Genomic DNA, 24,993 nt, shown 5'->3' with positions numbered 1-24,993 from the left:
CTGGCTTCTGCTTGTCCCATGCAACACATCATAGCAGGGCAACGTAACTGACAACAATTATAATACGAAGAGTGATGAGCGTATGCTTGAGATTCTTCTGTTAGGTCAGGATTTTCATTCTGTACTTCTTGAATCAGCACATCTGCAGAGGACAGATTCAGAAGCATATCTTACACTTTTATATGTAACTGTCCATGGCAAGGAGTCTCTTTTCAATCAATCCCTTTGGTTTAGGGCTCAAGATAAAGGCCATCATAGGGAAAGTTCACTACTACTTGTGTTGATAGTTGAAATGAACTTGCTGGATTTTTTTGTCAGTTTCAAAGTATCTTGGGCTGTGCCTTTTACCACTGGTCTTCTCTTCTCTTTTACTTCCCTTCCTCTCATGCTCCATTGGATTTTGCCCCACCACTCTCTCTGTTTCCTCTCCAATGTTGCAATAGGTGCTAGAAACAGAAAGGTGAACAAGACAAAGTGCCCATCTTTAAGGAGACCATAAGTAACCAGAAAAGAGAGACAAGATGGAAACAATTATGGTTCTTAGAAAATGACACTAAAAGAGAGGGAGGTTGAGGTCTTCTGAAGGTGGGAGCCACTTAGCTCTGCCTGGAGGAGAGGAAATCTTCAGAGAAGATACATTTGAGCAGAGAGCCTTGCAGAAAAAAAATAGAAATCCAAAAACCATGGGGAGATGGTGACTCAGTGCATACATGCTCCAAGGGCAAAGTATCTTTGGGGGAAAAGGAGAGAGAAGTTTAGCATAGCTGAAGGATACTTGTGAAGCTATGTCAAGTTTTGAGACTAGCAGGTAGATTAGAGCCACTCTGGGGAGGTTATTATATTCTTCTAAAAATACGTGTTTTGGGGAATCATTTATCTAGTTTGTCACAGAAATTCAGAACCACACTTGTGAATTTGAAAATACACATTTTCAGTAGTAGAAACACCATCAGAAACTGTCACAACAAACAATTATTAAGTACCTACTATTTTGAGTTGGAGGTCAATGTATTAGTTTGAATATTTCTGCTTATTACAAGCAACACTTTTAGAGAAAAGAAAGAATTTAAATTTCTCATGGCTGATTTTTTTAAACTAAATTATACGAATTGTGCTCTTCAAAATGCTTCCTAAATTTATAAGCAAAACCTGCATTATTTAAAATTTAATTAAAGTTAAATGACATTATTAAATTTATTTTAGGTCACTGTATGACACCACATTTTTCATGAACTATTTATACTCTTTATAACGCATTCAGGTTTCTGGTTCCAGGTATAATGGAGTAAGCACACTCTACCCTGTCTGTCCCAAGAAATGCAGCCATAAAACCTAGACAGAATCTATGGGAAAGATGTTGGAGGACTCTGGGAAAGTAAACAGGAGAAGAAAACCAGAATCAGGAGTACAGCCAAACCAGCAGTGGTGTTGGCATTTTGTTGTCCTCTGATGTTTTCCAAACTAGACCCAATACTTCCCAAAATCCAGAAATGAAGAGTGGCACAAACTGATGGAGTTAGAAGAAGCCCTCTAGCTTTCACTCTAGAAGTGGGAAGGGAGTTTCTTCTCAGTGTCAGGGCAGCAGTGAGGAGGTGCCTAGAATTCTTGGTGTGGGGGTGTTAGTCACTCAGTTGTGTCCAACTCGACCCCATGGACTGTAGCCCGACAGGATCCTCTGTCCATGGAATTCTCCAGACAAGAATACTGGAGTGGGTTGCCATTCGCTTCTCCAGAGGATCTTCCCAACCCAGGGATCAAACCCACATCTCCTGCACGGCAGGCAGATTCTTTACCATCTGAGCCACCACCAGGGACATCTCTAATGACAAGAGCTGTGCTCCCAGAAGGGTAAGGTAAATCCCCCATCGCTCATTTTCTCACTCTGTCCTCTTATTATGAGATCCTATAATGAGTTAATCTGTGAGAAGTGTACATGAGAGTAGGGGAGTGGAAACTGGGGCTTTAGGACGATGGAGGGGAGCCCAAGGAACCAGAAAGGACCAAGGAGCTTCTAGAGTGTGAGGAACTTGGGAAAGCAACCTCGTAAAGTAGTGTATGAACTCCTGAGCTTAATCTTGAGCTGAACATGCACAGATCTGATCCTTAATTGCATACCAAAGACTCAGAACTCAACTTCAACATAGACTTCTGTCTAGGTCCCTCTCAGTGGCACAGACCTGAGACTAATCAGAATAACACTACAGAGGCTTTGAGAGGGGAATGGACATTGAAATCATAACCTCCCAGAAGGCTGGGTAAAACTTGCCTCCTGAACCTGAGTGGATTGCCTAATAAGACAAAAGTACAAGGCTCAGAGTCTTTTAAAATCCAAGATGCCAAGGATAACATCCAAAATTACTCAGCACATAAGGAACCAGAAAAATCTCAACTTGCAGGGGAAAAGAAAACTAACAGATGTCAATGCCAAAATGTTGGAACTATCTGACAAAAAAACTGTATAGCGGAGGTTGTAAAATGCACCTTACAGTCCTTTTTACAGGTTCTCATATGAGAACTAGATCTTTTGCTTTTATTTATTCTAATTGGAAGCTAATTACTTTAGAATAATGTGATGGTTTTGGCCACACATTGACATAAATCAGCCAGGGGTGTACATGTGTCCCCCGTCCCGAACCCCTCCCCCCCCCCCACTTCCCTCCCCATCCCATCCCTCTGGGTTGCCCCAGTGTACCGGCTTGACTTTGAGTGCCCTGTTTCATGTATCAAACTTGGACTGGTCTTCTATTTCACATATGGTAATATACATGTTTCAGTGCTACTTTCTCAAATCATTCCATCCTGGCCTTTTCCCACAAAATCCAAAAGTATCTGGCCAGGCACAGAATTTAAAAATTACAGGTTATTTAGAAGACTGTTATTTAGAGACCGTTGAATGTCCAGAATATGAAGCACTTGCTGCTATAGTCAACACTGATCCATCAGTGAAACTGTAAGCTGAAATTTACTCATGAAAGGAAAACCAACACTGACATTATGGGAAATGTTCTTTACTTGCAATGTACAGTGCCTTATTTTAAAAAGATGATAACTGTGGCTTTGTAGTAGAGCCTGAAGTCAGGTAGGTTGATTCCTCCAGTTCCATTTTTCTTTCTCAAGATCACTTTGGCTATTCGAGGTTTTTTGTATTTCCATACAAATTGTGAAATTATTTGTTCTAGCTCTGTGAAGAATACTGTTGGTAGCTTGATAGGGATTGCATTGAATCTATAAATTGCTTTGGGTAGTATACTCATTTTCACTATATTGATTCTTCCAATCCATGAACATGGTATATTTCTCCATCTATTAGTGTCCTCTTTGATTTCTTTCACCAGTGTTTTATAGTTTTCTATATATAGGTCTTTAGTTTCCTTAGGTAGATATATTCCTAAGTATTTTATTCTTTTTGTTGCAATGGTGAATGGAATTGTTTCCTTAATTTCTCTTTCTGTTTTCTCATTATTAGTGTATAGGAATGCAAGGGATTTCTGTGTGTTGATTTTATATCCTGCAACTTTACTATGATCATTGATTAGTTCTAGTAATTTTCTGGTGGAGTCTTTAGGGCTTTCTATGTAGAGGATCATGTCATCTGCAAATAGTGAGAGTTTTACTTCTTCTTTTCCAATTTGGATTCCTTTTGTTTCTTTTTCTGCTCTGATTGCTGTAGCCAAAACTTCCAAAACTATGTTGAATAGTAATGGTGAAAGTAGGCACCCTTGTCTTGTTCCTGACTTTAGAGGAAATGCTTTCAATTTTTCACCATTGAGGATAATGTTTGCTGTGGGTTTGTCATATATAGCTTTTGTTATGTTGAGGTATGTTCCTTCTATTCCTGCTTTCTGGAGAGTTTTTATCATAAATGGGTGTTGAATTTTGTCAAAGGCTTTCTCTGCATCTATTGAGATAATCATATGGTTTTTGTTTTTCAATTTGTTAATGTGGTGTATTACATTGATTGATTTATGGATATTGAAGAATCCTTGCATCCCTGGGATAAAGCCCACTTGGTCATGGTGTATGATCTTTTTAATGTGTTGTTGGATTCTGATTGCTAGAATTTTGTTTAGGATTTTTGCATCTATGTTCATCAGTGATATTGGCCTGTAGTTTTTTTTTTTGTGGCATCTTTGTCAGGTTTTGGTATTAGGGTGATGGTGGCCTCATAGAATGAGTTTGGAAGTTTACCTTCCTCTGCAATTTTCTGGAAGAGTTTGAGCAGGATAGGTGTTAGCTCTTCTCTAAATTTTTGGTAGAATTCAGCTGTGAAGCCGTCTGGACCTGGGCTTTTGTTTGCTGGAAGATTTTTTATTACAGTTTCAATTTCCGTGCTTGTGATGGGTCTGTTAAGGTTTTCTATTTCTTCCTGGTCGAGTTTTGGAAAGTTGTACTTTTCTAAGAATTTGTCCATTTCTTCCTCGTTGTCCATTTTATTGGCAGATAATTGTTGATAATAGTCTCTTATGATCCTTTGTATTTCTGTGTTGTCTGTTGTGATCTCTCCATTTTCGTTTCTAATTTTATTGATTTTTTATTTATTATTTATTTATTTATTATTGAACAAAATAGAAAGCCCAGAGATAAATCCACGCACATATGGACACCTTATCTTTGACAAAGGAGGCAAGAATATACAATAGATTAAAGACAATCTCTTTAACAAGTGGTGCTGGGAAATCTGGTCAACCACTTGTAAAAGAATGAAACTAGAACACTTTCTAACACCATATACAAAAATAAACTCAAAATGGATTAAAGATCTCAACGTAAGACCAGAAACTATAAAACTCCTAGAGGAGAACATAGGCAAAACACTCTCTGACATACATCACAGCAGGATCCTCTATGACCCACCTCCCAGAATATTGGAAATAAAAGCAAAATAAACAAATGGGACCTAATTAAACTTAAAAGCTTCTGCACATCAAAGGAAACTATTAGCAAGGTGAAAAGACAGCCTTCAGAATGGGAGAAAATAATAGCAAATGAAGCAACAGACAAACAACTAATCTCAAAAATATACAAGCAACTCCTACAGCTCAACTCCAGAAAAATAAATGACCCAATCAAAAAATGGGCCAAAGATCTAAATAGACATTTCTCCAAAGAAGACATACAGATGGCTAACAAACACAGGAAAAGATGCTCAACATCACTCATTATCAGAGAAATGCAAATCAAAACCACTATGAGGTACCATTTCACACCAGTCAGAATGGCTGCGATCCAAAAGTCTACAAATAATAAATGCTGGAGAGGGTGTGGAGAAAAGGGAACCCTCTTACACTGTTGGTGGGAATGCAAACTAGTACAGCCACTATGGAGAACAGTGTGGAGACTCCTTAAAAAACTGGAAATAGAACTGCCTTATGATCCAGCAATCCCACTGCTGGGCATACACACTGAGGAAACCAGAAGGGAAAGAGACACGTGTACCCCAGTGTTCATCGCAGCACTGTTTATAATAGCCAGGACATGGAAGCAACCTAGATGTCCATCAGCAGATGAATGGATAAGAAAGCAGTGGTACATATACACAATGGAGTATTACTCAGCCATTAAAAAGAATACATTTGAATCAGTTCTAATGAGGTGGATGAAACTGGAGCCTATTATACAGAGTGAAGTAAGCCAGAAGGAAAAACACCAATACAGTATACTAACGCATATATATGGAATTTAGAAAGATGGTAACGATAACCCTGTATACGAGACAGCAAAAGAGACACTGATGTATAGAACAGTCTTATGGACTAAAAAAAAAAAAAAAAAAAAAATTTTAAAAATTAAAAAAAAAATAAAAAAATAAAATAAAATAAAATTGCATTAAAAATACCTAGGAATAAACTTTTTTTTTTTTTTGGAATAAACTTAAACAAGGAGGTAAAAGACCTATGTTTTGAAAACTATTAAACATTGATAAAAGAAACTGAAGATGACTCAAAGAAATGGAAAGATATCCATTAGTTCTTGGATTTGAAGAATTAATATTTGTTAAAATGACCATACTGCCCAAAGCAAAAAAAAAAAAAGATGAGCCAAAATTCAGACTTGTGGCCAGTAAGGACACTGTTCTTTCCTTTCTTGATGACAGGTAGATTCTCCATTGGACTACCTTGACAAATAAATTAAATGTCCCTATTTCATAGTCAGAACTTTTCCATTTCTCTGATCTATCACTGTAGAGACCAGGTAGGGACCTCTTAAGGGCATCTCCAGTTCTTTGAATGCTGCTCTTGTTTTGCCACATTCCACAGGCTAGGAGCTATCTTTCTCTTTTACTCACATCTTTCAGCTCCAACTGCTTTACTAAGTATTTTCTGTAATAGTAGTAGCAGTAGCAGCAACAAAATCAGCAGCCTGGAGGAAGTCTACATACAGGAGAAGAGAGAAAATAGAGCTTGGGAGGGAGAGAGATATCAAATGATGATGTGACTGGTGGAAGAGTAGCAGGACTACAGGAAAGGGGGGCTCAGGAGAGAAAGTAACATGGGAATTATGTAAACTCATTACATAATCCCATAAAACTGAGATTTCCAAAAGAAAATGGAAATCATGGAAGTGTAACAACTTTGGAGCAAAGAAAATTCTTTGCTCCTATTACAAACACCCACCAGAAAAAAATAAACATTTGGGTAAAGAAGCATGCATACTTCCTCTCTCCTTGGGTGGATGTTTGTGATTGCTGCTTTTAACCCACCTCAAGCCTTTGCCATTGGCCTGCCATCTTTGTCTTGGCAGCAGAGAGATCAGGGGATGTGGGCCCAGGCAGGGGCTCTCCATATGGCATGCCATGACAGGTTTTCATTTCCATTTTCCTCAAGCTCTGTGGGTACTCTGCACCTCAGTTCCCACTTGTACTCTGGATAATGAGGGAAATTATTGACAATCCCTGACCTGGCCCTTTATTTTTTTTTTTCCCACTCATGGCTTGAGTTTTCATTTCTCATTAAGAAAAAAATCAAAGAGTGAGAATTAAACACCTCTTGATTTATTATCTTACTGAAAATGGGAAGTTGAGAGTCCTGGAGCTGGCACTGAATGAAGGGCCCAGCTGATGAGATGAGTCAGCCACTGTAGGCTCCCAGTGGCTGTCCTTCTTATCTTCCCTCTTGAGAGCAAAAGGGAACAACCTCACGCCCAGAAGTACTTCGAGTCTATGTTTAGGACTCAGTGTTGTAAAACCTGGCACCTTCTCTGAGCAGAGATAATAGGCTCAAATCACATTGAGTTTTCTGGTTTGGATCTGCACTCAACCTTACTCTAGTGCTCAGTAGTGTGTCTGCCCCCATAGATGGTAATCCTCGGGTATAAAGGCTGTGTCCAACTCACCTGTTAATTCCCTACTATGTGTCAGGCATATGGCATGTTCTCAACAAATGAATGGAGAGGGTGAATGAATGCTTACATGCTAAGGTGAACTGACGGCTCTTAATTTGCATGTCTGTGTGCACATTTAGTACTACCCTGAACTGAGAGTCGCTCAGTGGTGTCCAACTCTTTGCAACCCTATGGACTATAAAGTCCGTGGAATTCTCCAGGCCAGAATACTGGAGTGGGTAGCCTATCCCTTCTCCAGGGGATCTTCCTAAACCCAGAGATAGAACCCAGGTCTCCCACATTGCAGGTAGATTCTTTACCAGCTGAGCTATCAGGAAAGCCCCACCACAAAAAGGAAACAAAGAGTGTATGACGATTCCTAAAATAAATTAAATGTAGCATTGCCATATGGTCCAATGATTTCAATAACCTAAATAAACCTAAACAGGTACTTGCACACCGATGTTCATAGGCAGCGTATTCATAATAACCAAATGGTAGAAGCAACTCGAATGCCCATTGACAGACGAATGGATAAACAAAATGTGGTATGTGCAAAAATGGAAAATTATTCAGTCTTTAAGTAAGGAAATTCTAACACAGGCTACAAATGGAGGTCCTTTGCGAACATTATGCCAAGTGAAATAAGTCCAACACAAAAAGATGAGTAAGGTATGATTCCACCTATCTGAGGTACCCAGAAGAGTTCAATATATACCAACAGAAGATAGAATGGTGTTATCAGAGACTGCTTCTATTTGGTATGACGGGAAAATTCTAGAAATGGATAGTGATGGTCGTTGCATAACAATGTAAATGTATTTAATGTCACTGAATTGCACACTCAAAAAGGATTAAAATGGTTATGTTTATGTGTTGTATATTTTACCACAATGAGAGGGGAAATAAAGCAATATTCATTTATTATGCATAATTCCTGAATCAGTCAAGAGAACATCAATGCTGCACATATAGCTTGTATCTAGTTGTATGTGGAAAAGGAGGCCTACCCTGCATGGTCACACAATTTCGAGGGGACATGGGCTAGTTAGTTCCTAATAGCTGTGCACTGCCCTTTTGCCCATTTGTTTCCACAAGAAACCCACTGGCTTTCCCCCCAAGCTTCCAAGGCTAGAAGTTACAGGAAAATCTCCCTTGCCACTTAAATTGTACCACACACCTGAGGATTACTCGCTAATCACTGCAGACTATCTTCCAATGGACAAAGAAACAGAACTTATTTGAAACAGTGAACTCAGTCTAGAGAAGCCATGTCACACAGGGAACCAGAGCTCAGCCTTACAGAAGGGACAGACTTTGAAGTGCAACTCTCCAAATGATTAGTTATGTGGCGTTGGGAAAGTCACTGTAAGTGAGCCTCAGTTTCCTCCTCTATAAAATGGAGACCTACTATGCCTAGGGCTTCCAAGCTGGCACAGTGGTAAAGAATTTGCCTGCCAGTGCAAGAGATGCAAGAGACAAGCGCACACGCCCATGTGAGCACACGCGCGTGCGTGCGCACACACACACACACACACACGATGCTACCTCGTACTGTGGTGCTAAGGCCTAAATGAATTAATAAGTGTTTAGCAGAGTGTTGACAATAAAAAGAACATTCAATGAATACAATTTTCATAAAAGAGATTCATTATTGATGGTATCAAGAATAGGGGAATGAAGTCATATGTGTCACTGCTGCTGCAGCTAAGTCACTTCAGTCGTGTCCGACTCTGTGTGATCCCCATAGACGGCAGCCCACCAGGCTCCCCCGTCCCTGGGATTCTCCAGGCAAGAACATGGAATGGGTTGCCATTTCCTTCTCCAATGCATGAAAGTGAAAAGTGAAAGTGAAGTCACTCAGTCGTGTCCAACTCTTCGCAACTCCATGGACTGCAGCCTACCAGGCTTCTCCATGGGATTTTCCAGGCAAGAGTACTGGAGTGGGGTGCCATTGCCTTCTCCGATATGTGTCACTATGGGAGCTTAAATAAATCAGCTCTACAATCTGACTCTTGCACAGACCAGCCAGTCAGGAGGAGCCTCAGGAGTGAGCAGGAACACCAGCAGGCTATTAAATGGGGATTTCCAGGGAGATGTGCAGTTCTTGAACAATCCTTTTTACTGTCCCTCTCATTCCCTAACTCATTCCTTAATCTGTGGATAGTTTCTGTCTCTGCTGATAGATTTATACTTTTTTCTCACATCTATTAGAAAGTGTACCCATTCGCGCTCAGTAAATGTCTTTAAATCTATGAATCCAAAAATGTTAGGATTATGTTAATATAATGCCAAGTAAACAGAAGGCCCATTAAGAAAGTTGTAGGATGAAGTCATTCTCATCAGTATGATGGTTTGGATGACCTTTGACCATACAATAATGGTTCTTCCATGATTTCCGTCCATCAGTCTAATTCTCATACTAATAGTGCTGACTTGGATTTATTAACTTTAATTATTTTCTCAATTTTAACTATTCAGGTGCATCCTCCCAAAACCTGGAGAGATTTATAGAAAGGTAAGTGGAAAAGGGAGGGATATAAGAAGTTGTTTTTAGGTTGGGTTTCTATTCTGAAAAATTAATAAAAAAAAAAAAACTCTCTGTTATTATCCAGTAGCCACTTATACTGAACATCCATAACTTGTTAGTCACTCTCCAAACACTGGGAAGTTTTCATGTCTTGGGCCAGTGACCACAGGATATGGTTAATTTACATGTATACTTTCAAAAGGGTCATAAAAATGTATACAAAGTGAGTAAAACTTAGGTCTGGCCCAAGTATCTGAAAAAGACAAAAAAAGACTGCTTCTTATTCCTGCTTTATGAATGAGAAAACAAGTTTTTGCTCATATTTGACTTAAAATTCATTAGCAAGGCCTGGGGTGTCCAGAATAGGAACCTTGAGAAATCCTTGATTTTTCAAAGTTGACTATGTCCACAGCTGTCATAATGTCCTACACATCTGGACATAAGTACCTCAGGAAACTGATCTGGATTTACTGATGACAAATATTGTGAAAGATGGTAGCGTGTCCCCCTACTGGAGACTTCAACCTACTCTAAATGTAGGTATGTATTTATGTGGTCTTTTCCTAATGGAGAAGTGAGTTAAAGATTATAGAGAAGAGGGGAAGTGGGAATGGAGACACTAGAATGAAAGAAAAATAGCAAAAAGTTACCCAGAGGATGGCCATTTGAAGATTCTTTCTCATATTGGTTGGTTCCAAAGCTAGGTTTCCAAGTGTTCGATATTCAACTTCCATCTATGGTTTCTCAGTTTATCTAGGAACCAGCTGTTGGATTATCCAGCCATTGTCATATATGCCATGATTGGAAATGATGTCTGCAGTGGGTGAGTTACTAAAAAATGTTTGGAAGGTTCTTTGAGTTTCCCCTCATCTCCACTCCATTATAGTAGCCTGCTTCCCTATCTTAACAAGTTCTGGACACATGTCGACTCAATAGAATCAACCTGTAAAGCTGAAAGACCCTCTGAAAAATATCTGATCCCATTAATTCTTTGCTCTGCTTCACAACAAATGGGTGTGTCATGATCAACTCTGAATTACATCACAAGAAATATGCTGCTGCTAGCCAAAAATCCAAGACTGAGAAGCGTGACTTTTGAAATAAAATAAAGCAAAATCACAGCTATCCCATAAGAACAGCTTCTTCACTCATCTTCTGATTTACTTACTCGTGTGGTTGAGATAGCACAGACTTAGAGCTTTGCAAAGAAACCTACACATGATTCACAGCCAATCCTATCTGTGCCCATGGCCCATAGTAAGAAAGTGGTTTTGCTAAACTGCTAATATCAGTAGTGATTTCAAAATGTTGAATGCCTTCGTTCCCCCACAACATTTTGGAAGGCTTCTCAAAGTCTGTGCATACCCCTAAGAATATGCAGCACATGTGAATGCCATCTGTCCTGTGATCATGGCCAAAAAGAAAAAAAAAAGGTGAGATCAGATCTAAAACAACTCCCCAGTAGCCACCCACCCATCATTTTGGAAAACAGAAAAGCAAAGCCAAGAGAGGGGGCATGACTTGTCCAATTAGTGACGGATGGCAGAGCTGGACTCCAACCCAAGGGGTACTAAAAGCAGGCCACTCTGCTCACTGCCCACCTTCTGCTTTTCTGTACTTCACTCACCAAGAGCTTTTTAAGCTTGTGCTAAAAACATGGTTGAATATTATGAAATTGTGTTTGCCCTCATGGAAACCTCCATGAGAGCCTCAGAACTCTTATGATGAAGGAGGTGGAGGCCTAATCAGTGAAGTGAGTTCAGGGCAGGAGATTCCATTCTGCAACCCAGAGATACTCATGTGCCCTGCCTTGGCAGCCCCTAGGCTGGTTTACCACTCTCCCCAGAATCCCAAGTCTGCCAAGGCTACATTCTGGGGACCCAAGTTAGCTCTGTGATGAGCCACCTGGTAGTCTCCAGTAAATAGCAAACACCCCCAAAACCTTCCATGAGCCAAGAGCCACACCACTCTCTGTATCATCTCATCCCCACAGCAGCTCTAAGAGGCAAGGGCTATTGCTCCATTTTACAAATGAGGAAACCGTTTCAGCAAGGTTATTAAGAAACTTACTTCCATAGTTAGTGAGAAGCAAAGATGAGAGCCCAGCAAGGTTCTCTGGCTAAATTCTGTGTTCTTTCTACAGTCCATACTTGTCTCATTTGCTTTCTTTTATGCACGTGCTTTTAAAAGTATGTATTGACCACTTACGATGTGCCAAGCTCTGTGCCTGGCTCTAGGATACACTGGCAAAGAGGCCACCATCCCTGACCTCAAAGAGCTTATGAAAGGTAAAGCAATGAGCTTCAGCCCCCAGTCCCATCAAAGAACAGAAAAAAACCTATGGTCAGATCAGCCAGTGCCCCTCCAATCTCTGGATCCTATCCCCCGGGAGGGGATAGAGAACAAGCCAGTTATACTGAGTAAAAAACACCTGCAGAAAGACTTATAGTGCAAAAGCCCCAAATCCCTGAAACTGCATGTTTTCAGCAGGAGCTGCACATGCAGAGGTCCCTCCAGCCTGGCCCTGCTCTTCCTTTTCCAAGGAGCTAAAGGGCAGGTAGACATCAGCCAGAGACCTGCCCCGGGGGGTCTGGGCAAATAAACAGTAAGCATTTGGGTGAAAGAATAGAGTTGGCTGTGTGGGGTGTCCCCACGGTGCCCATTTTGCAACGTCCTGTGGAGGGGTTAGAAAAATAAAGACAGATGGCAACTATACCTCCCATCTGCCAGAACATCAAGGTGGAGGAGATTACCCCAAATGAGCAAAGTGATTTCATAAAAAGCTCAAGCCAGCAACACATTGCATAATAAGTTCGTCCTGAAAAACCTTTTAGGATATTTGCTTGACTTTTTTCTTTTCTTTTTTTTTTAATGATGATGATAGTTCTCTGCTTCTTTCTCTATTCTTTAAACTCTTGTAGGTAATAAGTACTTGTTAAATGAATGAAGGTCAGGATTGGAAAATAGCTTTTAGCATCAGGAATTCAAGAAAAAAGAGTAAAATAGACAAATTTAGCTTTGTCATTGTAACTCTACTTGATTTGGCTTAAACTCACCCAGCTTACTTGGGCTTTTGCTATCATTGCTTTCAAAAACTGCAGAATATGAGTGATACAGAAAAAATTCCTGGAAATAGGGCAAGTATGAGTGAACCACAGCAGCAGAGGCTTGGGTAGCAATAGGAGTGCTGAGAAATGAGAGTGGCCTCAAGGGCCTCAAGTTCATAAAGGGTGACCACAAACCTTCCCCAATATCCCAACACGACATCCCTGAAAAGAATATCATAATTACTGGAAATGTGATAAATATATATATAGAGAGAGAGAGAGATAGATATACATATACATATATATAAGCACATAATACTAGCCACAGAAATGGATCTAATTCCATTTTTTAGAGTGGACCTAGAAATTATAAACTAAATATCTTTTACCTAATGGAGAGAGCCAAGGCCACCTACAGAGGTCATCTGTGTCGCCAGCTGCAAAGCATTTTTCTGCAGTGCCGTTGTTTCAGATGTCATCCAGGACAGCTGGTCAGCACTGCATTAAGAGGAGGCAGCCAAGGTGCTGATAGATAACAGACTCCAAGGAGTTCAGCTGCCAGAAAACAATCCATTCCATCCAATCAAGGGTAGAAAACCAATAGAGAAGGGAAGGGACAGAACTCCTGCTCAGAGGCATTTTCTCTCCCAGCCTCCTCAGTGGCAGTGTGGGTGGCCAAGGAGTTTCTCAACCAGCCAGGATGTTCCAGACCACATACTCTTTTAAGGGCCCCAGGACCTCTATGCATCAGGTAATGTGGGCCCAGTGAGTCCCCACCCCATTCCCCGTCTATGTCAAGAGGCCTTTTCAAAGAGTTGGGGTGGGAAGTCAATAATGTGGTTACAACTGGCGGGCCTGGAGAAAACGGCTGCCTCAATTTTCCAGGCAAGAATACTGGAGCAGGTTGCCACTCCCTACTGCAGGTATCTTCCTGACCCAGGGACTGAAACTGTGTCTCTGGCATCCCCTGTATTGGCATGTAGATTCTTCATCACTAGCACCACCTCGGAAGCCCTCTCTTACCTGGATGTTTCAAAAGCACAAAACTAGCTGTGGGTGAAATCTGAACACTCAACCACAACAAGTCTCTGGGCTCTTGCTCTGATTCTGGGCAATGTTTTCTGCAGAGTCTGTTTGCCTTCTTCCTCGAGAAGGGGCACACCTGCCACCAGGTGCAATCTGGCTGAAACACCTGCCAGGCTAATGAAATGATGGTGGCTGGCCCTGCACCCAAGTCATGAGGCTTATTTTGCATGATCGGGCACAATTCATTAGGATGAGGACAGAGTCTGAGCCACCCCAAAGGCAAGGCTCATCGTCTGTTCCAAGCCCACCCCTGTGGTCCTGACATGTGAAAGGATGTGCTGGGCACCATTTTTTTCTTTCGTTATTTTCTTGGCATGAGCATCATGTCTCTCAATCTGGTTTTCATATTTCTCCCCTAAGCTCTGTCCCCGCAACCCCTCACCTCTCCACGAGTGACTGGTGTGAGCTCACCAGTGAGTGAAGAAGGATGCAAGCATCACGGTGGCAGGCAAACCCAGGATGGCAAAGTGGATCTGACATGGGTTCCAGAGCATCCTGGGGAAGTTTAAAGTTTCAGCTCAGCCCAGTCAGCCTTTGACAACAGGTGGCGCTAGTGGTAAAGAATCCGCCTGCCGTTGTAGGAGACCTGAGATGCGAGTTTGATTACTGGGTTGGGAAGATCCCCTGGAGGAGAGCATGGCAACCCACTCCAGTGTTCTTGCCTGGAGAATCCCATGGACAGAGGAGTCTGGTGGGCTACAGGCCATAGGGTCGCAAAGAGTGGGACATGGCTAAAGTGACTTAGCATGCCCACAAGGCCTGGGAGGTGTTTCCCAAACCACTGGAACTCTTTGATCACTAAAATGCTAGTACTCAGCTCAGTTCAGTCGCTCAGTCATGTCTGACTCTTCGCGACCCCATGAATTGCAGCACGCCAGGCCTCCCTGTCCATCACCAACTCCCGGAATTCACTCAGACTCACGTCCATCGAGTCAGTGATGCCATCCAGCCATCTCATCCTCTGTTGTCCCCTTCTCCTCCTGCCCCCAATCCCTCCCAGCATCAGAGTCTTTTCCAATGAGTCAAAGAGTACACAGATAGAAGTGGCATTGAGAATTTTTCAGATACAGAGTCACAGGGACCTTGTATGGCATCCAGAAGAGGTGACCCACCATCTGTGACTCAGACCCTTCTGAACTTGCCCGAGCTTGCTATGCTTACAACAGGGTATACCTAGCAATGCACACATGTAAATTATCTAGGTGTACGTGATGTAGCAAAGATGACTGGAGACTGCAGAAGCATCATGGCTTCTATTCTGACTTCAAGCCATTTTGGTTAAGCTTTCTTATTTTGTGAAGTGCCCTTTCATAAATGCAAATTAGCTGAGATTCTTTATCATCAGGGTTGTGTCTCTGACCAAAAAAGAATCATTAAAGAGGGAGTTTGGGAGACTTTCCTCCCTCTTAACTCATCTCGCTTTTAGGTGGTTGGAGAGGCTTACTCAGCATAACTGCTCTGTGCCATATTGCTGTTGTATCAGCAGAAAAAACAAAACCTGAGATGCCAAGGCAAAAGTTAACAGGTGTGCATGCTAGCTTTACCACTGACAGAAGACAGGACACAGACCCCAACTTGCTTTGTTTAACCCCTGCTGTTGCACTCCAAACACACAGTGAAGGTAAACCCTGGTTACTCTGGGTGGATTCTCCTGGTCTGAACAAGCCCACGGGGCAGCCCGAATCCCCTCCACACACTGGGGTCCTTCTAGTGCTTTTGGACATCTGCAAATCAAGCCTTACCAGTCTTTTACCCCTAGTAGGTAGGCAACCTATTCTCAAATTCTTCTGAGTACTTTTTTTTGGTAGGTTACAGAGCCTTTTTGCTCATAAAACCATATAATTTTTCCCAAAGTAATAAAAACCATAAATATAGAATTTTATTCTACATGCTGGGGTTTTGTAAAATGGGCATCTTTTTCCCTTTCCTCCTATCTCTAGCACAAAGTCCAAGGAACTCATTACCTAGTGTAGAAGCATATACACCGACTGCAACAAACGCCCCAAACATCAGGCTTGCTCCACCTTTTCCTCTGGATGGGGACATGACGCTTGTCACAACTGGCCCATGTGACCCTCACACGCATGCTCAGTCTGTCACCCTCGGGATAGCAACAATGCGAAAAGTCTATTTGGCCAAGTGAAATAAATAGAGCGGAAATGGCATAAGATGACAATGTTTTCTGCCCCTCCCATTAAAACTCAGTTTTCTTTCTTATTTTAGAAAGAATAAAATGATACAAGGACCCCTTTCATTTGGATTGTTTCTCTGATCACAAAATAACATCTGTTGTAAGAAGTTCAAATAATACAGGATTTAGGAAGGGAGAGTTATGCCAGAGTCACTCCCTACCAGCCCTCACAAGCCTGCTCTGAGCTAACCAATAGAGACAGCTTCCTGTATTTGCATCCAGATTTTTTTCTATTCAAATTCTAACTTACAGGCTGATTAATATTCATTGAAATGAAATATTATTATGCTTAGTGCTCTGCAATTTGTTCTTTTTGATCAACAATACTTTTCATCAGTCTTTCCCATGTTAATACATTTAGATTATTCTTTTAAAAAATTTTGTTTTATTGAGATGAAATTCACATATTGTAAAATTAACCATTTTAAAGTGAATGATTCAGTAGCATTGAGTACATTCAGAATGTGCCATATGCAACAATCACCTTTATCTAGATACTTCATTCCTTTGAATGGCTGCATGGGTGTACTATAATTTAGGTAGCCAGGCTTTTTAGTTATTCCAATTTTATTCTATTCCAAGAAATGCTGCAATATTTGTATGTACATTTTTGCACATTTGTGCAAACATTATTAAAGGACAATTTCCCAAAAGAGAAATGTCAATCAAGGTTAATAGTTAAGCCAACTTCAAATTTTGATACATTTTGAAAAATTCCTTCCAAAATGACAACACCGATATCCATTTAGGAGCAGGTCCCTTAAAAGTGACAATAATGAATACCCCCGGGACTTCTTTCTATTCCCTCTTCCCATGTCTCTTATGTCTGGTCCAACCTGTGAGTCATGAACTTACTTTTTCTGGCTTAGAATCTGCATTTAACGCCCAAGGGTGGCAGTGAGAAAATACTTCAACCTGGGTAACTTCAAACGAAGGAAACATTCTCTCACAGCGCTGGAGGCTAAAAGTCCAAAATCAAGGTGTGGGAAGGGCCAGGTTCCTTTTGAAGTGTCTATGGAAAATCCTTCTTTGTCTTTTCATCCTTCTGGTGGCTCCCTGCAATCCTCAACATTCCTTGGCTTGTGGCAGCCTCACTCCAGTCTCCACTTCCAGCATCACATGGCTTTCTTCCCTACACGTGCGTCTCTCCTCTTCTTAAAAAGACCCTAATGATTGTATTTAAGGCTCATCCCAATCCAGTATGATCTCATATCAACTGATTATATCTGCAGAGACCCTGTTTTCAAATAAGGTCACAGTCTGAGGGATGCTATTCAATCCATAGACAGGATCATTAGGTAAATCTGAAATTTTAAGAACTTAGAGAACATGATTCCATTTAGATTAACAACAGGCAGTTTAAAGCCTAAAGAGTAGATGAAAATCAGAAAATTCTATTTTCTCTCCCAGGTTAATGCAGGTTAGTATCTTAAGTCAAATTTGATGTGTACTTAGGGCTTGTACAAAAATCAGTTGTGCAAAAATAATAGTAGGCTTAGATATTAAATCCAAAAAATGTTCTAGAATCCCTATTTGTACCTTGCCTTTTAAACATAACAAGAAAAAAAGATAGAAACAAAGAAAAGAAGGGAGATTTAAATGAAATTTTCAATGATTTATTTCTAGTATTTTTTACATTTCTTATCTTTGTTCTTTGCTCTTTTCCAAGACAAATGAAAATAAATCAACCAGCTTAAATTAAAAAATGTCTCATTGAAGCTAAAGATTTGCTACTTTTATTTTTTGTTGTTGTTGTTTATTTATTTATTTATTTTTAATTTTATTATTATTATTTTTTTTACTTTACAATATTATATTGGTTTTGCCATACATCAACATGCATCCACCACGGGTGTACACATGTTCCCCATCCTGAACCCCCCTCCAACCTCCCTCCCCATACCATCCCTCTGGGTCATCCCAGTGCACCAGCCCCAAGCTTCCTGTGTCCTGCATCCAACCTGGACTGACAATTTGTTTCTTATATGATATTGTACATGTTTTAATGCCATTCTCCCAAATCATCCCCCCCTTCCCTCTCCCACAGAGTCCAAAAGACTGTTCTATACATCTGTGTCTCTTTTGCTGTCTCGCATACAGGGTTGTCATTACCATCTTTCTAAATTCCATATATATGTGTTAGTATACTGTATTGGTGTTTTTCTTTCTGGCTTACTTCACTCTGTGGAGCCTATTATACAGATTTGCTACTTTTAATTCACTTATGATTTACATGTTTGTCTTAAATTCTTTGATTTTAGGACCATGCTCTTATAACTACTTTCAATACTTTCATTTTCTGTTTTCACTAACTTTTATGGAACAAAAAGATAAAAATAAAATTTTAAATTTTAAATATCCTCTATAGAGCACAAGCACTACCACATAGAGAAAGGCAGTGATGAAAATTTGAATTGTCTGCTGACAGATATTGTTGCAGGGGTACAGTCTGGAATAGCAGTCTATCAGGAAATTCATGAAAGTTCACATTTAGTGCAGAAAGGAAGGATGTAGTATGGACACATAATGTCACTTCATTTTGCAGTGAAAGTCTGTTTCCCTGACTATGATATATATGAAAAATTTCAAAGGCCAAGTTGCAGATCTCAAAGCGCCAAACAAATAATAAGCAGTACCAGACTTCTTTGATTCCATTAACTGTGTGCAATAGTCAGGATCAGTGACATTATACTGCAGGAACAAACAGCCCCTAAAATCTTAATAGCATAACACAATAAATATTTACTCACTCACACTACATTGTCCATCAAGGATCACCATGGAGCCCTGTTCCGGTACTCATTGGTGGAGCAGCTGCCTTCTAGAACATTGTTCAGGCCCATGGCAAAGAGAAAGGGTATCCTAGAGACCCAAAAGAGACACAGATGTATGTTGGCTCTCATACAACCAAACATGACAAATGCCATTGCTGCTCACAACTCGTAGGCCAGACCTGTCAGTGGCCCTCCTAATCACAAGAGAGTCCTAAAGTCAGAAATATTTTGCAAATAAATAATCAGTGTGTGTGAGAGAGAGAGTGTGTGTGTGTCATGGGCAGGGAAGTGTATTTGCATGCATTTATCCTTATAACCTACTAAGATGTTTTCTGTTTCTTTTGCCAACAGGAATATTGATCCTCTCCCAGAAATGACCACTCCTGAGAAATTGTACTCCAAGGTCATGCAGACTCTGCAGTATCTAGATTCCCACCTGCCAAATGACAGTCATGTTATTTTATATGGCTTACCAGATGGAAGATTTCTCTGGGATCATTTGCATGACAGATATCATCCTCTTGGTATCAGAGATTCTTTTACTCTTTAACAATGTCAGTGTATTCATAATTCAAATATATGTAGCTCAACTATATAAGAATACACCTTAAATGTCACCAGAACCAATCAAGGAGAGAGTACCCAGGTATAGGATCTAAAGGTCAGTATCCAAAGGTGGCCAGAACCATATCAAAGTCAGACAGGGCAGACACAGTTAGTAAAGAATTTGGACAAATTGAAAGGTACGAGTTTAAATAAGGAAACTCCTTCGCTGAAGGTGAGATACAGAACACAGAACAAGCCAACGAAGTCCAAACAAGAGACAGAAAGGGGACAAATAAGTCCAAGGGAAGGATTTCTCCAGACCTCAGTGGTGAGCGCCCCTGGTGGCCGGAATTCTAATGGCTTCTGTGCACCCTGAATCTTCCCTGGTAGCTCAGCTGACAAAGAATCCACCTGCAATGCAGGAGACCCTGGTTCAATTCCTGGGTTAGGAAGATCTGCTGGATAAAGGACAGGCTACCCATTCCAGTGTTCTTGGGATTCCCTGATGGTTCAGCTGGTAAAGAATCTGCCTGCAGTGTGGGAGACCTGGGTTCAATCCCTGGGTTGGGAAGATCCCCTGGAGAAGGGAGAGGCTACCCACTCCAGTATTCTGGCCTGGAGAATTCCATGGGCTGTATAGTCCGTGGGGTCACAAAGAGTCAGACACAACTGAGCGACTTTCACTTTTACTTTCTGTGCACTCTAGTGACCAGTTGGGAGTTCTACAGAACACAGTCCTCCAGAAGCTTTGGTTCCTGCTTCTACATTCTTGGAGTTCTTGGCCCTGAAATGCTTTAAAGTTCCAGGAAATTTCTGATAGCATGTGTAGCATTCCAGATGCTGCTTTACAAAGATTGGGCAAGTAGTAGTAATTCACCTTGGGAAGAGCTGCCATTACTGATCCTTAAAACAATTCTGTAGGATAAATGTTTCTGTTCATTCCACTTGATTGATGAAAAAAAACTAAGGCTCAGAAAGGTTGGGTAGCTTGCCAAATGTTGCACAGCTTATTGTATATGTAACCTGGGTGTAGCAGGGTTCTTTTTCTGTGTTTCAGGGAAGAATGTCCTTTCAAAAAATACTCATTGTATGCTATGTGCTGTTCAAGACACTGTGTAACCATCAGTGAACATTATAGTCAAAAATCTCAGCCAGCATAGGCTTAGGTTACAGTGGGATAAAGATTCCAAAAGTCAGAGAAGGCTGAGTGTTACTAGAGAAAATTAAACAAAGGGCAGATGGGAAGCGCTGGCCTCAGGCCTCTCAGAGAGGCATCTACAGGGAGAGGCCTGGGGACCATCATCTCAGCCCCATATCCACAGCACCTGTGCCAGTCTGTCATGGAAAGAGACTGTCCCTTCCCTGGTATTGCCAGGTCTGCCTCCTTAGACCAACCCTGGAGGTACAAGCAGTTTCTTGTGAGTCAGATGAGCAATTCAGAGCGGGGTGACCCGAAACTCCTTCCTTTGTGTCCTCCATAGTGGGTGGAGGCGAGAGCTCTCCCTTGCATCCGTAACATCCCTGTGTCTTTTCAGTCCTCTCATGTCCTCTTCCTGCTGCTGCTGCTAAGTTGCTTCAGTCGTGTCCGACTCTGTGCAACCCCATGCATGGCAGCCCACCAGGCTCCCCTGTCCCTGGGATTCTCCAGGCAAGAACACTGGAGTGGGTTGCCATTGCGTTCTCCATTGTGTGAAAGTGAAAAGTGAAAGTGAAGTCGCTCAGTCGCATCAGACTCTTTGAGACCCCATGGACTGCAGCCTACCAGGCTCCTCCATCCATGGGATTTTCTAGGCAAGAGTACTGGAGTGGCTTGCCATTGCTTCTTCCTGCAGTTCCTGTTTAATCTAACCTCCCTACTACCTCCCTCAGCAAGTTCCACCCTTCCCCACACAAGAAAAGAGCAGAGACTCTCTAACCAGCTCTCAAAGGGCTCTGATCCCTTCACTGAGTTCCCCTTACTGGGGGACGATAGATGTCCACATACCACACTCCCTACCAACGGACTAAAGTAATTTTCTTCTTCAGTTATGAAATATACTATGAATGTTATTGTTGTCTAAGAAAACATAGTTTAGCCTTTCATAAGGAAAGCATGTTCCACCTGTTCACATGGCTTCGACCACACCCTGAAGAAATGATTGTGTGATTACACAGTGAACTTTACTCCATTCTGGGCTGCCCTGGACATGTGAAGGACAACCACTTGGGCTGAGAATATCTCTTTGAGCCATTGGGGATGAAAATTTCAGTTCCCCTAACAGATATTTTCAGATTCCGTGGTGGCACAGATGGTAAAGAATTCGCCTGCAATGCAGGAAACCTGGGTTTGATCCCTGGGTTCGGAAGATCCCCTGGAGGACGGCATGGCAAGCCACTCTAGTAGTCTTACCTGGAGAATCCCCATGGATAGAGGAGCCTGGTAGGCTACAGTCCACTGGGTTCCAAAGAGTCGAACATGATTGAGTGACTAAGCATGGCACAACAGATGTTTTCAGATTCCTAGATTTCACCCACACTAAGAAATGCTTAGAGAAGGGAACTTGGAGGCAGGGGAAATGTGCTCCCAATTTACTCTCTCACACCACTAGGGACTTGACTTTGGGTTTTCTGACTTCAAATCCCATTCCTTTTCCATGAACTGAAGTTAGACTGCATACATAAGTTTTTTCAGATATGCCATGCAATTCCCTTGACTCAACCATAGTATTTACAAATGACTCTACATAATTTGGAAGAGAGCAAGGAGAGGAAAAAGGTGATTGGTCAGGAACTCAATCACTTGGAGGATTCTCTCAGCCAGTGGTTCTCATCCAGGGACTACCCACCCAACCCCACCATATCACACTTGGAGATACAGGTGCTACTGGCATCCAAGGGTTAGAATCCAAGGATGTTCCTAAACATCCTACAGTGCACAGGACAGCCCCTCCACAACCATGACTGTCAACAGTACCAAGGCTGAGAAACCCAGCCCTAGGCTTTGTCTTATCCTCAAACAGCCTCCCTCCAGCCGCTGATCTAGACTAGCATTTCACAGCACTAAAGCAAAAGGTGGAACAAGTGTGTTCTATATAAACAACCCTAGTTTGGTGCATTGAGGGGGAGGGGGATCCAATTAGGGAGAAAGTTGAAACCACCTAAAATGTCTAATGTTTTTCAGTTATTATTCATATCTTAAATTATCCCTGCTGTCTGGTTGCCATGGGAAATAAGTGTTGAATTCCTCAAGAAGCATCAGGGTCCTTCCTAGACAGACTGGGGAAGGAGGTGGGATTTACCCAGCATCCTCATTCCTCCTCTGGCAGGCTCCTAACTCACGTAAGACGACATGGTTGAGTAGGGGGCTGCTGCCTTCGCATCGTCTCCATTCTGTTTCTGCTCCACCTCCAATCTTTGGAGCACTATGACCTGGGAACCAGACTCAGGTGTTTGTCTATTGATTAAGATGAGATTCACCCTAACCTGGGCAAAGCAACCAAGCCCTGAGACTGACCCAGCATTAACCTGCTTCACTGCTGGTTCCTGTCTTGTGGGAACGAAGATCCAAAGATCTTAGACCAGACCCAGACACCCTAACCTTTAATAGGCAGAAATACCAGAGAGAAGGGAAACCAACCCATTACATCTCTCCTATTTATCTTCTAACTACAGTTAATATGCCCTTATCCCATCCACAGATTTACCTACTCACCTAAGAACTTCCTCTCCATCAACCTGATCCAATTAGACACAGAACCAGAATAGCCAGGAGATAGAGGGGAAGGAAAAGGGACTAGGAGATGATCCAGAAGGAGGATATGCCTTGTAGTCTCATCCTAACGTTTGCTGGGACCTCGGCAGTAGCATAGCAAGAAGAGGGGAGTAAGCTGGGACGCAGAAAGACTATGGATCGGCTTAGCCCCCACAGGGGAGACAGCAGATGACTTCTCCAGCATCCAGGAGCAGGATAAACTCCAGTCCCTGTGGATATCAGTGAAGTCCAGTCTTTCAGAGGAGGAAGAAGATGGTGTAGAAATGTTTCTTGTGATCAGGCATGAGGTGCCACTTCCGGCAGGTTGAAGAGACTTCAGCCACCGGGCAGGGGAAAGACAGAGAGAGGCCACTGGGTGAGAGTCAGGGCCAAGCAGGCTGTCAGGGCCCCAGCCAAGCTCTCTAAGGTTTGTTACATGGCCCCAGTACCAACAAAGAAACAAGATGGCAGAGGAAAGGCTGGCACTCAGGGGCTGGGTCAGCAAGAGCCAAGGCCTCCCGGCAGTGGAGAGTTAAGGGTGGCGATGCAGGTTGGAGGTGTCAGTCATTGCAGCTGGGCTAGGCTGAGACAGGCAGGGACACACGCAGAAAAGAGGCAAATTGCAAAAGTACATGCACACACACACGCACGCACACACAGACACACACACACACAGAGGGAAAGCAGACTCAGTGACGGAGAGCGGGATCTTGGAGAAAGATGGGAGCTGAGAGCTCCATGTGGAGTCCATAAAATAAAAGTGAAGACAAGAGCCAGTGGCTTGGGATTCATCTAAAATGTGAAAACGCAGACACCTTCGGAGCACAGAGAAGGCCCCGCATGTCACTGTGACTTTAATGGCGATAATAAGCCTGCAGTTTTCCAGTCCTGGGATTCACTCACCCACACAGAGACATAATATATTTTTCCCCTAAGACAAGAAAATTGAATCTATCTTTCAGTCTAACTGAACTGAGGTATAAGTGAAAAATAAGACTATGTTCTATCACCTTCAATCTTTCTCTTCGCTCCGAGATAGGCCCTATTATTTTCCTTTATTTTTTCGGGTGTGAGAGAAGTGTTAATGGATAAGACATCAGTCATTCACCCCTGAAATGCGGGAGAGCCTGGATTTTGTGTCCCAGCTGCAGCATGAAAGTTGAATTGCCTCTGGGGTGAAGTAGGGGAGGGAGTGGGTGGGGAGCGGGGGATATGGTGGAAGGGCCAGGGGTGGGAGGTGTGAAGAGAAAATAAATTATGCCCCCAGATTCTGGATCTAGAGGTGATATTTGGAAAGACTCTGCATGAGCTTGCATTTGGTGCTTATCACTTTATTCTTATGTACTTCTTTAACTTGCTCCAAAAGCACCAAAAATAGAGCCTATCTATGAATGAGGGCTCATGTAAGAGAACTTGTGGGCCCTGAAGGGGTATAACATTAGCTGCTCCCATTCGATGGCTGCCCAAGCACTTGCGGAAAACTTCAGTTCACCAAACTATAAAATAGAGCATGATCAGACCTTCAGACACTCGATTGTCCTGTCATAATTGGAATATTTATTTAATTGGGTCAGACTTCAGTGTTTCATAGACACAAAAGGAGGATTTGGTCAACTACACCTTGCATGCTCCCTGGGCCCCATGTTTGATACCATTGCCGGGAGAAACCCGCTGCTCTGCCAAGTCCTTCATTAGTGGTGTTCTGGTCCATATGGTGCCCTGTATCCCTCTCCCTGGAGTCCTGCCCTAGCCCATGACAAGAGCTCAAG

General features: G+C 42.1%; 1 protein-coding gene across 1 annotated transcript in view; it reads left to right on the top strand.

Annotated features, from left to right (window-relative positions):
- AOAH (acyloxyacyl hydrolase) overlaps window positions 1–24,993 on the top strand; it is a 185,864-nt gene that overhangs the window by 136,144 nt on the left and 24,727 nt on the right. Inside the window, exons 14-16 of the mRNA XM_005889098.2 lie at window positions 9,802–9,838; window positions 10,599–10,673; window positions 19,300–19,472. Of these exons, the coding sequence (XP_005889160.1) occupies window positions 9,802–9,838; window positions 10,599–10,673; window positions 19,300–19,472 (285 nt within the window). The remainder of the gene's footprint in view (window positions 1–9,801; window positions 9,839–10,598; window positions 10,674–19,299; window positions 19,473–24,993) is intronic.

Source organism: Bos mutus, chromosome 4, assembly GCF_027580195.1.
Source record: "Bos mutus isolate GX-2022 chromosome 4, NWIPB_WYAK_1.1, whole genome shotgun sequence".
NCBI lineage: Eukaryota > Metazoa > Chordata > Mammalia > Artiodactyla > Bovidae > Bos > Bos mutus.
The sequence above is the reverse complement of the archived record's forward strand: the minus strand, read 5'-3'. Positions and strand labels throughout refer to the sequence as shown.